The 18021-nt window shown below is 40.8% G+C and overlaps 1 protein-coding gene across 1 annotated transcript in view; it reads right to left on the bottom strand.

Annotated features, from left to right (window-relative positions):
* Positions 1-4420: 4420 nt before the first annotated feature.
* TIMM23B (translocase of inner mitochondrial membrane 23 homolog B) overlaps positions 4421-18021 on the bottom strand; it is a 36126-nt gene continuing 22525 nt past the window's right edge. Inside the window, exons 6-7 of the mRNA XM_054035360.1 lie at positions 17477-17587; positions 4421-5022 (exon numbers count right to left, since the gene is read on the bottom strand). Of these exons, the coding sequence (XP_053891335.1) occupies positions 4907-5022; positions 17477-17587 (227 nt within the window). The 3' untranslated portion in view covers positions 4421-4906. The remainder of the gene's footprint in view (positions 5023-17476; positions 17588-18021) is intronic.

Raw genomic sequence — 18021 nt, 5'->3', positions numbered from 1 at the left:
GGAGCGAAGGATGGCCATAAGCAGAGCAACTGGCCACTTTTCAAGATCTTTTATTTCATGCAGGCATTATAACTTGTTGGCTGGTCCTGGCTGCCTCTTGAACAGCATGCTTGGCAGGGGGGAGAGGGTAACAGCTCACTACCAGGCCTTTCCCCCTGTTTGACAGTGAAAACAGAGAAAGCAATTCATGGCCTGGCTATTTCTCATCACTTCCCAAATTCTGGCACTTGGGCAGGGCAAAGCTTAAGGCAAGCTTTAGGTAGAAGCTTCTTTAATGCCTGCTCATCCTTTTTTTTTTCCTTCCCCTCCTCCCCCCCCCCCCCTTTACAAATGCATTTCAGAGGGTGCTCACCTCCCTGCTACTTTATCAGTTGTTTATAAAGATGGCTATCTACTGGCCACCCACTCTAATCAGCACGCAGCAAGTAAGCCATCTTTCATATAAGATGCAGCTCAGGTTCATGGAACTCAGAACACTGCTGTAGACAAGGTTACTGACGCTTTGTCTACATTGCATTTACTCCAATGACTAGAATTCCGTCATGAAAAGCCCTAGTGTAGACAGAGTAAATGCTATAAGCTGCAACTTTCACTGGTATAGTCAGCCCTGCTTGTCTGATATTGGCAAATCCGCAGTATAGACAAGACCTTCGAAATCCATTAGTTTAAAAGACGTAGCTGAGGGATGCCTCTTATGTTTATAGGTTAAACCTTCCTTGGGCATGAGTAAAAATGCAAGCCACAGGGGAGTTTTCTGCATTTTGCTTATTAAGCTGTCTAGAAATTGCATGTGTATTGATGTACTAAACCCCACTTCTGTAAAGTCACTGTACAAATCTTTTAAACTTCCCTGCAGAATAGATTGAAGTGAGAATTCCCTTCTCTTTGACTAGAGAAGCTGTGAAGCACAGTCCAATCTTTTGCAATGACCTGGCCTTTGAAAAGGGGTATCATTCTGCACCTCCTCACATTTTAGTGCAGGGAGAAGCTGGGCTGACAGTTACAAGTGCCCAGAGGCTAGGAGTGTTCGCACCTTCACTGCTTTCATGTACATACCCCTATGGTTCAGAAAAGCACTCTGCCTCCACCAGGAACTATGGGGCTGGAAATTCCAAATGTAATCTGCTGAAGTAAATGTTCTTAAACTGATTAGAGTATGGAGAGCTGCTTGCACATTCTCAGTTATGATGGAGAGTAAAAGTAGACAGCATGATTAGCTTCTTTCAAAAGGACAAAACAGCTTTGACAAAGAGAAGATAAACAAGGACTGCCATGACCACCTTCTACAGAGCAGGTCTCATCTGCTTTTAAACCCCCTGAGCCTGCCATCTGATTCTAGGCCTTTTCCTTTTCACTCTAACCAAGCTTTTGTTTTCCCCCACCTGCCTTTCCACTTACCAGCCATCTCCCACCTTTAATCATGTGACCAGTTTAAAACCATTGCCTTGAATTCAGCTTGAGCTGCTATAAAACCACTTGCTTTCCACTACTCTCCTTGTCAAGGCTCAGGGTCTGTATTTTATACGAAGCCTTTACCTTTCCAGTATGTTTGATTAATTAAATTAATTAAACTCCCAAGCCTACTTTGCTTTAGTGGGGACACTACTTCAAGGTAGTTTGAGACTTTTTGCAGGCTAGATTTACTAGAGGGATAGATCAGTGGTTTGAGAATAGGCCTGCTAAACCCAGCATTGTGAGTTCAATCCTTAAGGGGGCCATTTAGGGATGTTGGGCAAAAATCTGTCAGGGATGGTCCTTGGTCCTGCTGTGAAGGCAGGGGACTGGACTGGATGACCTTTCAAGGTCCCTTCCAGCTCTATGAGACCGGTATATCTCCAAATTATTTATAGTCAATCTAGCCTTTAATTATGGCCTTAAGGCATTAGTGAATTTGATCATCATATAGGCTAGTAACTAATTTTGCATCTAATGAATTACAGGTGACCTGCAAAGGAGACAAGAGGCCTTGACTTAATTTTTTTGGGGGGAAGAGGATTCCAATTAACTGGATAGAGAGTAGGGTATCACAAATCAAGCAGCTGAAATCTAATTGAGGGGAACTATTTTCACTTGCTTTCAAAACTTTTTCAGCTATCAAACTTGCATGCCCCTCTGCTGCTGGAGGAGTCCAGCTGTTTGTTAAAGCCTCACAACACAACCTGTTCTGTTGTAGTTAAGATCTGTGAGCTTACATTTCAGTCCTGAAAAAATCTCCAGCAAAATGTGAAACTTTACATTCCTGATATTTATTTTTCAAGCAAAACACTCCCAAAATTTCAAATTTCCTTTATACACCATCACAAAGGAGCAATTAGGGAGAAGCAGCAGCAGCAGCTACTCTTCCTTTTCACTCTACTCTGTATTTATCAAGAAGGAAAAACACAAAGTAGCTCCAGTAGCAGAGCTCTGTGGCTCTCAGCTAGAGCCAGATGTACATTGGTATTAAACACCTGCTTGGTACTGTGCTCTAATGACTGATAATTTAGGTTAATTGGTGTCAATTATAAGGCTTGTTAGCTATCTAGATAAAAGCTAGTCCTAAAGACCTTTGCTATGGGGCAAAGCAAGGCTCCCTTTTCAAGGGAAGAAACTCCTGTGAAAAGCCACATCCTTTCATCTCCTCTTGTAGAAAGAAGATAAGGTAAAGTCAAGCTAGGAGAGGCTGCTTCCTGCTTTTGTTGCTCTCATTGGATTGAGGTATGAACTGGGATGCAGAACTCCTGTTTCAACTGGGAGTATTTTTTTTAACGCTACCTCTTTCACAGGGGTTGTACAAGTGAGGAGGAAGCTTTTGAGATTCTCTTGTTTTCAAACAGTACAAAGGGGTGCTTACTAATTCACAAGCTCTACTTTATTTAAAAAAAAAAAAAGGGGGGGGGGTGGTAAAGCTACTACACAACACAGTATCTTCAAGTCACCTTTTACCGTACCTTTTTCCTCCTGGTTTACTGCCATAGCATAGGGGGTTTTGTTTTAATCCTGAGGAAATTGACTAGGTCTCAGATGGATGTGAACCAGGGAGTAGCTACAGCAAAGTTATCAGTAAAGGTAGGTAGGAGAATCACCAGAGGAAGAACTAGAAGACTGCTGCCTACAGTGAATCTCCTCCCATGCTTTCCACTCACAGCAACTACTTTTTCACTGAAAGCCAACTCTGTGTTATAACTTCCTGGCACTATGCAAGAGCCCTACTGTAGACAAACTATCTCCACAGCCAGAGGATGGGGTTAAGAGAAAGCAGAGGGTTTATTTTGGAGAGAAGGAAGTGTGTTGGAATAAAATCCTAGTCCTATATTGGGATTTGTAAATGCCCTGGATTAATATGCACTTCTGTAGTGTGGCTTACTGACACACATACTCACGTGTAAGCATCTGACGTTAAGTGTAGACTGCAGCTGTTCCTGTAACATTTTTTGTAACCAGTAAATGTATAGTAATGTAAGGAATCCACTATTCCAGTTGTAAGTTCTGCTCATACGAGGGCTGATTCCCCTTTCCACACTAGTGTTACCTCACAGATTTACTTTAGTGTAACTGAGAAGAGAATCAGGCCCATGCTTCTCAGTGTGGGTGTAGTGAAGACTGTTCTCAGAGAAACTGTCTTTTACTGATAACAAAGGCTTAGAATTCTTCAAAAAGCATAAACATTATCCTGCTTGACTCCATAGAAACATTTTTACCAGATTGAAATAGATGGTTTAACAGAAACTGCTTTCTAAACAGTGATGTTCTGTTGCTTGGTTTCAATTTACTGACCAAACCAGTTTCCTCATCATCTTAATTCTGGAGCACTCATCTGTTTTAATAGTGAGAAAATATTCTGCAACAACACAGATCGCTGTCCATCCCCGCCACAGCCTGCATGAAGAAATGAGTCCCTCTATTTGTAATAGAAACAAATACAACACCCAGTCAATTCCCCCCCTCCCCCTTTAAAACTATCACCATACCATTTATCTAGCAGCAGGAGCCAATTGGCCTGTGGCTTTTCTGTTCCACTAATTCCTATGCATTGTCCTTCTGTGACCTAATCACATTGCCCCATCAAACAAAACCAGGGGTTGGCATCACCATGTTGCACGGCAGCAGACACTTGACAAAATTACTGGACTTAGTGATGGACGTTGGGGGGGGTTATGGCATTGTCATTCAGCATTTCTTGAAAAATTACCACGGCCCTCAATTTTTACCACAGACATGTTCCTGAACAAAACTATTTTATAATCAAACAAAAACCACTGGACTCTAGGTGTTTCTTTGCCTTATCAGGTTAAAAGAAGACAGCTTAGAAAAAGCACATTCGTACCATGCTTCTATTTACTGCTTGATATACCTATTAACAGTTTTCACTGTGCTTTTACCATTAGCACAAGGCAAGGCTTGTGCTAACTGCTAATGACAAACTCCACCTTGCTCCAGCTGAATTAACATTGGCTTACAAAACCATTTTTATTTAGGTTAGAACTGCAGCAGTTAGCTCTAGGGATTCAAACTTTATTGGCTAGAAAGTAGCACAATCATAGTACACAAATAACCGAATGAACCTGGTGGCATAGCACTGTCTACATGAGCCAAGTTAGGGGACCAGATCTTGGAGCTTATGTCCAGGGCTAGTAGAAAGTGAGATGCTGGGGAGACAATCTGTGCCGTTTGAGGAGAAGTTAATGGCTACATTGTAATCATTTGCAGATCCAACAGGTACTGCTGCCTCCAGTAGTCTGCTGGCTAGAAGAAATGTGCCAGTCCTGGTAAATGGTGTCAATGAACTTCCTCACAGTACAATAGCTTCCATTCAGTTTCACACTAATTGTAGATAAAATATGAAGGGACATCACCAGACAGATTTTGCAATCAATTTGATTGGTGAACTACATAAATGTCCTATAGTCAGTCCTCATGACCCTGCTCAGAGGGATTGTCGTTGTACTGAGCCCTTCATATGCTCCCAGTTGTTATAGAGAGCATAGAGGCCAGTAAGCATCAAGCCTGCAAGGCCTCCTCGTGCTATTCCACGCACTCCACCTGGAAAAGAAGAATAAATAGCATTAAATAATACCCAGGGAAAGTATTTAGTTAGAGCAATTGGCTAGGCATCATTTAATCTAAGAGGATCTCAAATCCAACATGTTCTATGTGACTGGATCTTTTCCCCCTTTAAAGTCTAAGCTTATTCATGAAAGCAAAGCTCTCCCAAAGAGTACTTGTAGTTTTACTAGACTGTATGATAGACTCAGAAAGACCCATTATAACTTTAATTCTGTTAGTATAACTGCCCATACAACTGTTATTAGCGCTACTTATTTTAAACGGATGGTAAAGAGCTTTTGAAGCAAACAAACTCTCCATAGGTCATATCTTCTATATATTTCTCTTGTCCTTATGACTGGATGTTGATATGCAGATGAGACCTTTGCTGCTTTAGAATTAATCTCATGTTTATTCTAGCTCACCTGAAATCCTAATCCTGTCTGTCAAATAAGGTAACTGAGGGGGAAGTGGGGGAGAGATAGCTCAGTGGTTTGAGCATTAGCCTGCTAAACCCAGGGTTGTTGTGAGCTCAATCCTTGAGGGGGCCATTTAGGGATCTGGGGCAAAAACGGGACTGGACTCAATGACCTTTCAAGGTCCCTTCCAGTTCTAGGAGATAGATAGGTGAGGGAACAAGCAAACAACAGCAAAAACAGATGTGAACTTCTGCAACAGAACTTCTTTATATCTGGCCCTAGTCCTTTAATTAGAAATTGAGAGTTAAACAAGACTGCATCTAGATTTTTAAAGTTTAGCTAATTTTGGTAATTTGGAATAAATTGGGGAAATAGGATCAGTCATCAAGCATTTGAGGGGATCACTGAATTGACTTACTTCACTCTCACTTAGGGTGACCAGACACCAAGTGTGAAAAATCGGGACGGGGGTGGGAGAGTAATAGGAGCCTATATAAGAAAAAGACCCAAAAATCGGGACTGTCCCTATAAAAATCAGGACATCTGGTCACCCTACTCTCACTAGTATCAGGCAGTTGAGATCAAAGAAAAAGCAATGAAAAAACAATTTATCTAGCCACCACATAGTAACACAGAAATATAATAAAACCATTGACTCTCCTATGCCAAGTTTCTTGTAAAAAATTTCTACTATTAATGGTAAAACGTGGGTTTAGCTACTCAATGGTCATAATATAATCAGATGAAGTTTTCAGTCATTTGACAGTTAGCATTTCAGTTCTATGCCCTATTTAACACCCTGCTCTGTTAATCACAGTCGGACAGGCAAAAGCTGAATTCTAACAGTAAAATGGAGACTTCTGCAGTTTCCAATATCTAGTACCTTAAAGCTTCCTGGCACAATTCCAGGAACACACTGTACATGCAATGGTATTAGGGACCATGACCGTAAACTGTTGGGAAAACTAAGTATTGGAACCTTCCGTGTTTACCAGGAGCAAGCCAAGTGAGAGACCAAGTCTGACATTTAGAAATAGATCACTTTCAGTTTTAGAGCTAGATATGAACTGCCTGCTAGATGGGAATTAGCAGAAGTACAAGGGGAATTTCACAAATTCTTCAGCCTTAAACAGAAAAAGGAATGTGTATCACAGTAATCTGTACCAATTAATCAGTTCCTCCTAGAACAACAAGGAGTCCGGTGGCATCTTAAAGACTAACATGCACAAATAAAACTAAGCTTTTGTGGGTAAAAAAAACCCTTCTTCAGACGCATGGAGTTTTCACTCCATGCGTCTGAAGAAGTGGGTTTTTTTACCCACGAAAGCTTATGCCCAAATAAATGTTAGTCTTTAAGGTGCCACTGGACTCCTTGTTGATTTTATGGTACAGACTAACATGGCCACCCCTCTGATACTTAGTTCCTCCTAGGTCATTAGCTGTCTCCCCCTAAACTGCTCAAGGTTTTGTAGGTTACTTTTAGTGGGACAAATTGTTAGTTTCACCTAGATTGAGGCATTATTTGAGCTTTAAGATTAAGCAGAATCCCTCTGAAGCTGCTATGTCTTAAATCTATTTGCATTGGCCTAGGCATGTAATAAAACAAGGAAACAGCAGAAGGGATAACCGGTGACCCAACCTTACTTCCAGTCCTACCTTCTATAACTTTGCAGCCAGACTAGCTGTGCTTACCTAGCTACAAGATCTCTTGTTTGTAAGTGGGTCAAGAACTCAATTCTAGTTAGGCTCCTAAATAAGTACTGAGCCCCCAGCAGCTCCCAATGAAGTCTTTGGGAGGTGCCGAATGCTCAGCAGCATTAAAAGTTATCCTTATTTACCTAAAACAGGATTTAGGAGCGACTCCTATTTTTGAAAATTTGTCTTGGGTACATAACACAAGAGGAGGTAAAGAGCTGACAGGAAATTTGTGCAAAAATAAGCATCTCGGGGAAAGAACAATATCCCCCCACCTCTCCCATCCTAGGGAAAAACTCAAATGAAACCTTAGCTTATGCTGTGGGAAAGGATTTGCCATGGAGAATAAACAAGGGAAGGCGTTAACCAGTTAGGTGTAAAGGCAGATGAAAGGACATTGCAAGGTTTCACCTATTCACGGAACAAATACTACAGAAGCTAAACCACAGTGTAACTCCTCTTTCTAAAAATCCCATTCTCCCAATTGAGGGAGGTTGCAAGAGGGTCTGAGCTGATTTCTGACAGTAGGAAGCTATTTATTTAAAGACAGACATTTTATTTGGTTGTTGCCATGAGTCACTTGCCATGTCTAGCTATTTTTTTTGTGCAGGTTTGGACTCCAATTCTCATGGCAATGTACTGCTTAGAGCATCTGAGGCAGCGCCAAAGTTTTCATGTAGGCAGGTCAGGCAGTTGAGTAACGAAGCCGCACACAAGCTTTTATAATCCTCTAACCACCACATGCTTCAGTGCAGAGTGGGTATTTTTGGGCAGCTTGGTGCCCCTTGTACTTTGCTGAAAGATTTAGAGTATGTTTCAGCAGAACAGCTTGTTTCATGTAATGGAAAGTGATACATATGGTTTGTACAATGAGCCTTCCTGTTAACTGGAAAGCACAGGAACTGGGCATACTTAAGCCTCCAGATATCACTATTGAATTCTGCAATTTCACGCTTACTTGTTTGGTGCAATTTGCCTCTCTATCCAAAGCATTCACACACACAGGAGCGCAATGCTAAAGGAGTATTCTCCCACTCCACCAAGTGGGTAGACTTGTATTTGAGTAAGACGTTAAACCCTTACTGCTCTGCTCTAGCCAGCAAACTGCAGTTTCACCAAACAAAACTAAGTTACTGGGCAGGAAATGCGAAGTGTTCTGACCTGATGACCTTGCTTAGAAATCACCCCACCCCCATCCCCAGGGTGCAAACTAAGTGATAGGCTGAATTCCCACTCCTCCCCTACAATCACTTTCTGCTACTCTTGATAGCAAGTTGCTGTGGCACACCCCATCAGACATACATAGTTATGCAATTATCTCACGTTGACATGTGCAAGGTGAGCCTGAAAGAGTCAAAAAAGGGGCTTAATTTGCTAGAATCCTATTAAACCGTATCTTTAAAGGATAGCCAAGTAACAAAAGTTATTTAAGGAAATTGCCAAAGTTTCTAAGGATACATTTCCCATGCCTTAAGTTAGATGAGCTGTTGTCTGATGTATACTTTTAGCTTGATACAGCTTATCAAAATAATCCTGTCTGCTTACCATACCAGTGAGCGTGCATACTCATTCTGTCCCAGTTCATCTTATATTTTATTGTACAGCATACTTGCAGCACTCAGAGCACAACTCTCATACCAATTCACTGCCTCTTCACAAAAAGTGGAGCTGACAGAGCAGGGGAAATTATGTGCTCAAGCTGAAAGAGCTGGACAGGCACATTTTTAGCCTATTGTTTTCACTGACAAATAGATATAGGAGTTTCAGGCAACATTAATTCTTCATTTCCTGAAAGTTTAAAAAAAGAAAACTAGGGGTCAGGAGCTGAAGAAAAGAAAATGCCAACATTGATAACTGCTGCCTATTACCTTAAAAGGTAGACATTAAAAACACTAAACCTGAAATCTAGACATACAAAATATGTCAAAAAGAAGAACAGGAGTACTTGTGGCACCTTAGAGACTAACAAATTTATTAGAGCATAAGCTTTCGTGGACTACAGCCCACTTCTTCGGATGCATATCCGAAGAAATATGTCAAGAAAATATGTCAAGTAGAACAAGGCAGATAGTTAAATCTAAATATTTCATGGCTTCCAGTATCTGCCTCCCAAGAACTTAGAATGAGAGATAATCTTTTTTTCTTTTGCAGCCTGTAGAAGAAATAGCTATAAAGGGCCTGATTTCCAGAGGTGATAAGCACCTTCACCTCCCACAGACTTAAAATGAAGCAGTAGTTAATTGGCATCTCTGAATCTAGCCCACTGCTTTTCATTTAAAAACAAAAACAAAAACCCACATTTGTGTAGTTAAATGTAGGTCTATGCTAGGAACATTTTCTAAAAGGTCACTACTGCCCCTGGGAGTTTTTAAAAGTTTCCAGGGTAGCAAAGGCCCGTCAGTATAGAAATTACTGAGGGAAAGCAGAGGTGAAGAAATGAACTGTTCTAGAGAAGCAGCTCCGATTTCAGACTGCTGTAGCCAGACGCTAAGGCATGGTCTATACTTAAAACACAGGCTATGTCCACACGACAGACCTTACAGCAGCACGGTCTCCCATGTAGCCGCTCTGTGTGGACTTGGCACAGCGCTGTCTGCACCAGCGCTTTTGTCGGTGAAACTTACATTGGTCAGGGAGGGTTTTTCCCACTCCCCTGACCGACAAGTTTTACTGACAAAAGTGCTAGTGTAGACACAGCCTTAGGTTGACCTAGTTACATCTCTCAGGGCTGTGAACAATTTCACACCCTATACAATGCAATGCAGCTAGGTTGACCTCCCTCCTCACTGTAGCTGGATTACCTACATCAATGGGAAAACCCCTTATGTCAGTATAGGAAGTATCTACACTACAAGAGCACAGCTACAGCACTTGAAACTAGGAAACTCCTTGTTTGGTGGCAGTGGTGGAAGGGAGACAGACTTCATTTTCTAAAGAAACTAAATTTTCATTTAAAAAAAAAATAAAATAAAAAACCACTTTACAGCCCCTGCATGGTTGTTAACATCACCTTCTATATATTAACCAATGCGGTGCTATCTTCCTGAGTCTGTTAGCTCCTGTGTTTCCACTGGTGATATTCAGAACCCAGCAAGCAGCAGTGAAATTGAGAAGGTGCTCTATTTTACACTGCTTAGTTCTCTCAAGTAGCAACAGATCAGGCATAAATCAGAGGCAACTGTTTAACCCCTGAATGGGTTGTATTTGAACCTCCTCCCTTGTGAAAAATACCCTTCCCTTCTTGTACCAGATGTGGAACAGCTGTTGGATCAAAGCATGATTAAGAGTGAATCTGTCCACAACCTAATTCAGTTGAGTTTATTCATTTAGAACTCATCTCAAGGTGGCATCCAAGAGGCTGACACTATAAAGAAGGCAGACCACACTGGTTGTTCACTATATTTCTAAAGTATCTGAATGGATTTCAATTTACAGCTAGGAAGCAAAATCTTCTACAATACATTTTATGTATGTTCTGAAGACAAGCAAGGTATCACAGAGCCTGTATCTGCAGCAGGTTGCAAAATACCTCAAGGGTTTCTCCCTGAAGAAACATAATGGATTAAACAAGAGAATCTCTACTTCCTAGCAGATACATTAAAAAAAAAAAAAGACTTGGATCAAGGAAACTGTAACAAATTGGGCTGCAGTTTGCAGGGCTCACTGTCTTGTGGTTTGTCTGTGTGGCTTCTTTTACAGCTAGACCAGTTCGCCTGAACTTCTGCCCATTACAACTACACCAAATTACTCTCTAGATCTAGCCTGGTCAGACTTTGTATTGGTAGCAATAAAGTGATTAGTCCTGTTTAATGAATTTAAGATTTGTTGACTTTCAGGGTTGTGTCCTGTATTTCTAAAATGATGACTGGTCCATTTTAGCTATTAACATGTATGGACCTCCTGATTGCAACAAATTAATATATATTTATTGCAATAGATTTAGGATCCAGAGACTCTAATCAGGATCACAGCCCCATTGTACTAGGTGTTGTACGTATACATGGAAAGAGTCCCTTTCCCAAATGTTAGTGGTCTCCTTGCTGCCTCCCCAAAAGAAAAAGCTAAATACACTAAGACATAAGGAGGGGAAAGGAAAGTCATTTACAAACTCGGCTCATGTTTTATGTTAAAGGTTAAGTTTCCTGCTGACTCAATTCACTGTGCAAAGAGCTTTGCTTTTATAGCTAAACAGGTAAATTGAAAACTGCCAAACTTGTTTTAAGCTTGACTGAAGTTTTCAGTGACCCTTGTTTTTGAATCAAAAGAAATGTTGCTGAATGAATGAGCCCACACAGAGATAGGGTCAATATAAGCTTGAGTCTGAACATGTATGTGCGATGTTGCAGTCTATATGATTTTATAAAAATTTGCTAATGAGTGAATATAATGTAACCGTAATATGCTTCATGCAAAAGGTGTCTTTATAAGCTTTGTAATGATACCTTACAATCTAGTGAGTGTGTTCATCCTATTTCTATAAATGTATCACTCTTGTATCTAAAACTAGAAATATGAAATAACTCAGAGGGCCTATTGTAATTATGCAAAGTGTGGGCAATTAATGGTGGTTTGGAATCTTGATGGCTCCCATCAACCAGGACAACTGACTGTGGATAGCTCTGTTTGCAGGCAAGCCTTCCTATGAGTCAGGCTGGGAGGAAGGAGGCCTGGGGGTCTTACAGTGACATGTGATCATATCACCTGAACTGGAATCCATCTTTAACGTGGTGCTTTTCCAGTGAGGAGGGGTGGGAACCCAGAGGGACAAAGGATTCCCGCCTTATGCAAAAGATATATAAGTGGGTGGAACAGAACAAAGGGGGGCAGCCATCATGAGAAATCCTCTAGCTACTACCTGAGCTGGAACAAGGGCTGTACCAGGGGAAAGGATTGTGCCCAGACTAGGAAGGCATCCAGTCTGTGAAAGAAACGTACTGAAACATCTTTGAGGGTGAGATCTTATCTGTACTCCATTGTATTACTGTATTAGACATAGACTTGCGTGTTTATTTTATTTTGCTTGGTAATTCACTTTGTTTTGTCTGTTACTACTTGAAACCACTTAAATCCTACTTTCTGTATTTAATAAAATGATTTTTACTTATTAATTAACTCAGTATGTATTAATACCTGGGGAGGCAAACAGCTGTGCATCTCTCTCTATCCATGTTATAGAGGGCGAACAATTTATGAGTTTACCCTGTATAAAGCTTACACAGGGTTTATTTGGGTTTAGACCCCATTAGGTGTTGGGCATCTGAGTGTTAAAGACAAGAACACTTCTGTTAGCTGCTTTCAGGTAAGCCTACAGCTGTTAGGGGATATGCAACCACATACCACAGAACAAAAACACTAACCCAGGAACCTATCCTTGCAACAAAGCCCGTTGCCAACTCTGTCCACATATCTATTCAAGTGACATCATCATAGGACCTAATCACATCAGCCACACCATCAGGGGCTAGTTCACCTGCACATCTACCAATGTGATATGTGCCAGCAATGCCCCTCTGCCATGTACATTGGCCAAACCAGGCAGTCTCTACGCAAAAGAATAAATGGACACATCTGACATCAGGAATCATAACATTCAAAAACCAGTAGGAGAACACTTCAACCTCTCTGGCCACTCAGTAATAGACTAAAAGGTGGCAATTTTGCAACAGAAAAGCTTCAAAAACAGACTCCCAACGAGAAACTGCTGAACTGGAATTAATATGCATATTAGACACCATCAAGTTAGGCTTGAATGGAGACTGGGAATGGCTGAGCCATTACACATGTTGAATCTATTTCTCCATGTTAAGTATTCTCACATCTCTTGTCAAACTGTCTGTAATGGGCTATCTTGATTATCACTACAAAAGTTTTTTTCTCTTAATTAATTAGCCTCTTAGAGTTGGTAGGACAATTCCCACTTTTTCATGTTCTCTATATGTGTATATACATCTCCTTACTATATGTTCCATTCTATGCATACAATGAAGTGGAGTGTAACCCATGAAAGCTTATGCTCACATAAATTTGTTAGTGTCTAAGGTGCCACAAGTACTCCTGTTCTTTTTGTAGACCTGGGTCTGGGTTTGCAGCAGGCTAGCGAGTCTGGCTCAAACCAGGCAGGGCACTGAAGTCCTAAGCTGACGGGACAGGAAAGCAGGGGCAGAATTAGTCTTGGCACATCAGTTGGCAGCTCCCAAGGGGGGTACTGTGATCTAACCTGTCACAGTATGCATCAGAACATCCACAGCAGTAATTCTGACCACAACAGATCAGTTCTTATTTCTGCCTATTTATAAGTGGCAAAACACCCAATAGGTAGATTTTTAAACGGAGGAGCGCAGAAAGAGACCCACCACCTGACTATGTTTATGGGCTTTTTTGCTTTGGAATGTTTATACAGAAGTGAGACTTTGAATTTGAACTCATTTAAACCACTTCTCTGCAAACTATGATGACATCGTGCAACCCAAGGAGGGGGGGGGGGGGGGGGAGGGGGGAAGAACAGGAAGAAGGAAGTGTTGACCTGTCTTTTTCTGAGATTATAAATCAGTTTACAAGACCACTTTTGGCAGGCAACGAGGGGGGAGGAGGAGTCAGTCTATAACTGAGCAGCATATGCTCCCTGATGACCTAGAGCGTTTTCTCAACAATTCTCCTGCTCCTTATAATACTGGTAAAAGGAACAGGAGAGGATTTCCTTTTGTGTATCACTAACCGTCTACTTAGAACATTCCGTGTAAAGCGTGATCTCAAAATGTGTCCCAACAAGCTGCAAGAGTAGTGTAGCAGTTAATACTGCACGGAACTAGCTCCAGTTGTAAAAAATCTCTAATCACAGCACTTAAGCTTCATGCCACAGCATAAACAGAAAAGCTTAGATAACTTTTTCCAGAGTGGAACCATGCACTCTTTGGCCAAAGTTCAATTTATTTTGTTGCGTAGTCATTTCTAAACATTTGCTAATCTAGACCGTGTGGAATAGCTAAATTCTGCAAAGGATTTTGTTGCAACATAGTTCCCTATTCTAATCTTGTGACATCTTTGTACGTGCATTTAAAACATTCATAAGGGGCAAAATGTGAGATCAAGGGTTAGCTTGGGGAATCAGTTTTCTAAGTAGCAGCATAATGCACTAGATGCCAACAATGGCCTTCCCGTGAGCTATTTCTGACCAGTTTTCCCCTCATCAAAAGCTAAGTCAATGCAGTTTTAAAAATCCAGTCAATAAGCAAACTTCATAATGCAGACACAGAAATTTTCAATCCTGCAAGGCTACCACTGATATTTAGTCACAGTGCTACATCCATGCACTGCTGGGGGGGAGAAGGGGAAAGAGTCAGAGCTATGTAGAGCCTAGAAAGTGAAGATGGAAATCATTCCCTTCAACAAGTGTGAATATCATCTGTGATGTTCTCACTTAAGGAATCAAAACTTATCATAAACCTTGGAAAGTTTCAATCACACCTATAGTGTAGCAGTTAATACTGTACTTAACTAGCTCCAGCGGAGTTTAATATCCCAATTGTTCTTAGGGGTTTTTGCATGTGGCATTTCATATGTAACAAAGTATAGAAAAATTGCCTGAAGTGATATATTGGTACATACAGTGCTGTGAACAGAGGCAAACCATTATCTACACTGCCATTAGCTCAGTAACTTTGGACATTAGAAGTTAAAGGAATACAACATTTTTTCTTCCTATTTGCCTTTTAGTAATATATAATGTATATACTCATTCATAAGCTGAATATTTTTGGTAAAAAAGTGATGCATCAAAGAGCGAGGGTTGGCTTATAAATGGGTCTACACCAAAATATGATGATTTTAAACTCTATGGAATCATTTAATTGAATATCTAATACACCGGCGTTTTGTTTACCTGGAGTGTCTGCAGGCATGGAGCCCCTCAGCTCCCTGTGGCGCACCACTTCCTGCAGCTCCCATTGGCTGGGAACGGCAAACTGCAGACACTGGGAGCTGAGGGGCTCCATGCCTGCAGACGCTCCAGGTAAACAAAATGTCCAGGTCCACTAGCGGCTTACCCTAATGGGCCAGGAGCCAGTTTGCCAGCCCCTGAAATATAGGGTCGTCTTATGAAAGGGTCATACAGTTATGGATATTTTTACCAAACCATCTTGGGGGGTCAGCTTATAAACGAATGGGCTAATGAAAGAGTATATACTGGGTGGGTGTGTGGGCGTGTGTATGTATTTTTTTTTTTTTTTTTAAAGAAAATCAGTACACTGAAGATATACTGCAGGAACAATCCTGTCTTGGCAAGGGAAAGACTAGGTGACCTTACAAGTTATCTATGCCTGTGCCACCCCAAGATTGGATTAAAGCAATGCACTCTCCATGAGATGACTGAGAGGGGCTATGGATAAAGGTTTATAAAATCATGAATCGTGTGGAGAAAATGAATAAGGAAGTGTTGTTTACCCCTTCACACAACATACGAATCAGGGATCACCTGATGAAATACATAGGTAGAGCAGGTTTAAAACAAACCAAAGGAAGTACTTCTTCACACAGTGCCCAGTCAACCTATGAAAATTGTTGCCTAGGGATGTTGTGAAGAACAAAAATATAACTGGACTAAAAAAAGAATTGGATAAATTCATGGAGGATAGGTCCATCAATGGCTATTAGCCAGGATAGCCAGAGGTACAGCCCCATGCTCTGGGTATCCCTAAACGTCTGACTGCCAAATGCTGGGACTGGATGACAGGATGGATCACTTGATAATTGTGCTGTTCATTCCCTTTGAAGCATCTGGCATTGGTCACTATCAGAAGACAGGAGACTGGGCTAGATGAACCATTGGTCTCACTCACTATGGTCATTCTTATGGCTTTACACTTGAAAAACAATGTGAAACTTCTGCTAGTGTAAAGTATGCCAGCCTGCCTGCTTAGTGGTGCTTCCTGCAGGAAATATCCCATCATCTTCCAATGCTCACTGTCAGTGTGCAATTCATAGTGGTGTTTGACTCAAAGTCCTACTGGCTTAGGAAACAAGTTACCCAAGAAACAGTATAAGGTCTCTACAAAGGGTGATGTAATTATATTCCCAAAATTTACCTCCTACAATATACTAATTGTTTACTAATGTGATTTTATAACCCTCCTAATTACAATACCAAATCCCCTGTTGCCTTAAGGAAAAAGGCTACTTAAAATTCTTAGGTTTTCATTTTTGTAGAATTTCATTTTTCTTTGAAATGGTTTGGTTACTATTATAAACAATATGTACTTAGGGTTGTACTGTAATGGTAATGTCAACACAGATGTAACAAGCCTTGTGGATTGGGGCTGGGGGGGGCGAAAGAGATGTGGTATATCTTGATTTTTAGTAAGTCTTTTGATACGGTCTTGCGTGATCTTCTCATAAACAAACTAGGGAAATATAGCCTAGATGGAGCTACTATAAGGTGGGTGCATAACTGGTTGGAAAACTGTCCCCAGAGAGTAATCATCAGTGGTTAACTGTCAAGTTGGAAGGGCATATCGAGAGGGGGTGGGGGTACTGCTGGTACTTATGCTGGAGCAAGAAACAGCTGATTTAAGGAGTCATCCTTTTTTGTGAAGATGGAATCCAAAACCAGGCCTACAATAGTTTGTACTGTATGTCTATCTAATAGAATTTTATAGGTCAGACCCCCCCAAACACTTCGTTCCCTTAAACAATCTTTACTTCTCAGGTGGCTGAGGCCAAAGACTGAGTGTATCCTCATTTTGCCTTAACAGGCACCAGAGATTTTAGGGTTATTATTATAACAATACATGTAATTAAGTGGTTGTGAATCTACTATATCACAGAATGTATTCTTCCACCATAAACATTCCCATACTTTTTAAATCCTAAATCCTCTAATTCTTAAGTGTAAGTCTACTCTGAAAAGTGACTTTAAAAACAGCACTGTGGAGATTCATATTTGTTTAAATGATTTCCGGGTTAAATTTACCCAGTTTACATAGGCAATTTTCCAGTCCGACAAACTCCATATGGCTTCTTTCATTCTCACACATCAGCACTGATAGATTCTGCAAGCCAAACTATGCCTTGAGTGCCACCTGTGTACCACATTGTCTTTAGAGGCTTTTAACAAATCTAATATATATGAAGGAATAAAACCGCTCACATTCTTTGCTGTGTTGGTTGACACTAAAGTCCTGTGTGTGCTCAGAGTTGTATCTGTGGAAACAACTTTGCTGAGTACAAATATGCCCTTTTTATATAGTCACTCTTCAGAGCAGAACTGCACTTTAAAAACCCAAGTTTACATTCATGCTTTACATATCTTTGGCAAAAATATTTATATTATCTTCTCAGTCTACCTGTGCATTTGTATAACATTCCTGTCATAGTCCCAGCAGCTACTGTGTTCAGGTCATCTTCGGCACCTCGTGTTTTCTCTACGATGACTCCAAATGCGCTGTAAAGCAATGCTGGAAGAGGAATTAAAGTTATTGGTAAAATATCAAAATATTTGCACCAAATTACCTTGCCATCCATGTTCTAGAAGAGATAAGATTAACCAGGCCTTGGATTCTGGTCTCAATGCAGCCGTCAAAGCTATCCCTCCTGAGCTTACATTCATATTTTTCCATTTCTGGTGGAGTCTTTGCAACTTCCCTTTACTCCTGCTATTAATGCCTTTTCAGTCTTTAACATTACCTCACTTCTATTCTATAAGGAGGATATCTATGTCTATCCTCATTCTAAATTAGGATTCTCAGAATTTTCAACTGCACTATAAGCTCTGTTTCTGTCTGCATATAATAATTTTGTCCCTAAAGCTGAAGTGTTGCACCACCTTACACACTTAGTTAACAGGAAAGCATCAGTCTGAGGGACTGCCTCCGTGGCAAAAGGGAATCTA

The sequence above is a fragment of the Malaclemys terrapin genome, chromosome 7, assembly GCF_027887155.1.
Source record: "Malaclemys terrapin pileata isolate rMalTer1 chromosome 7, rMalTer1.hap1, whole genome shotgun sequence".
Classification (NCBI taxonomy): domain Eukaryota; kingdom Metazoa; phylum Chordata; order Testudines; family Emydidae; genus Malaclemys; species Malaclemys terrapin.
This window is presented reverse-complemented; position numbering and strand designations above follow the sequence as displayed.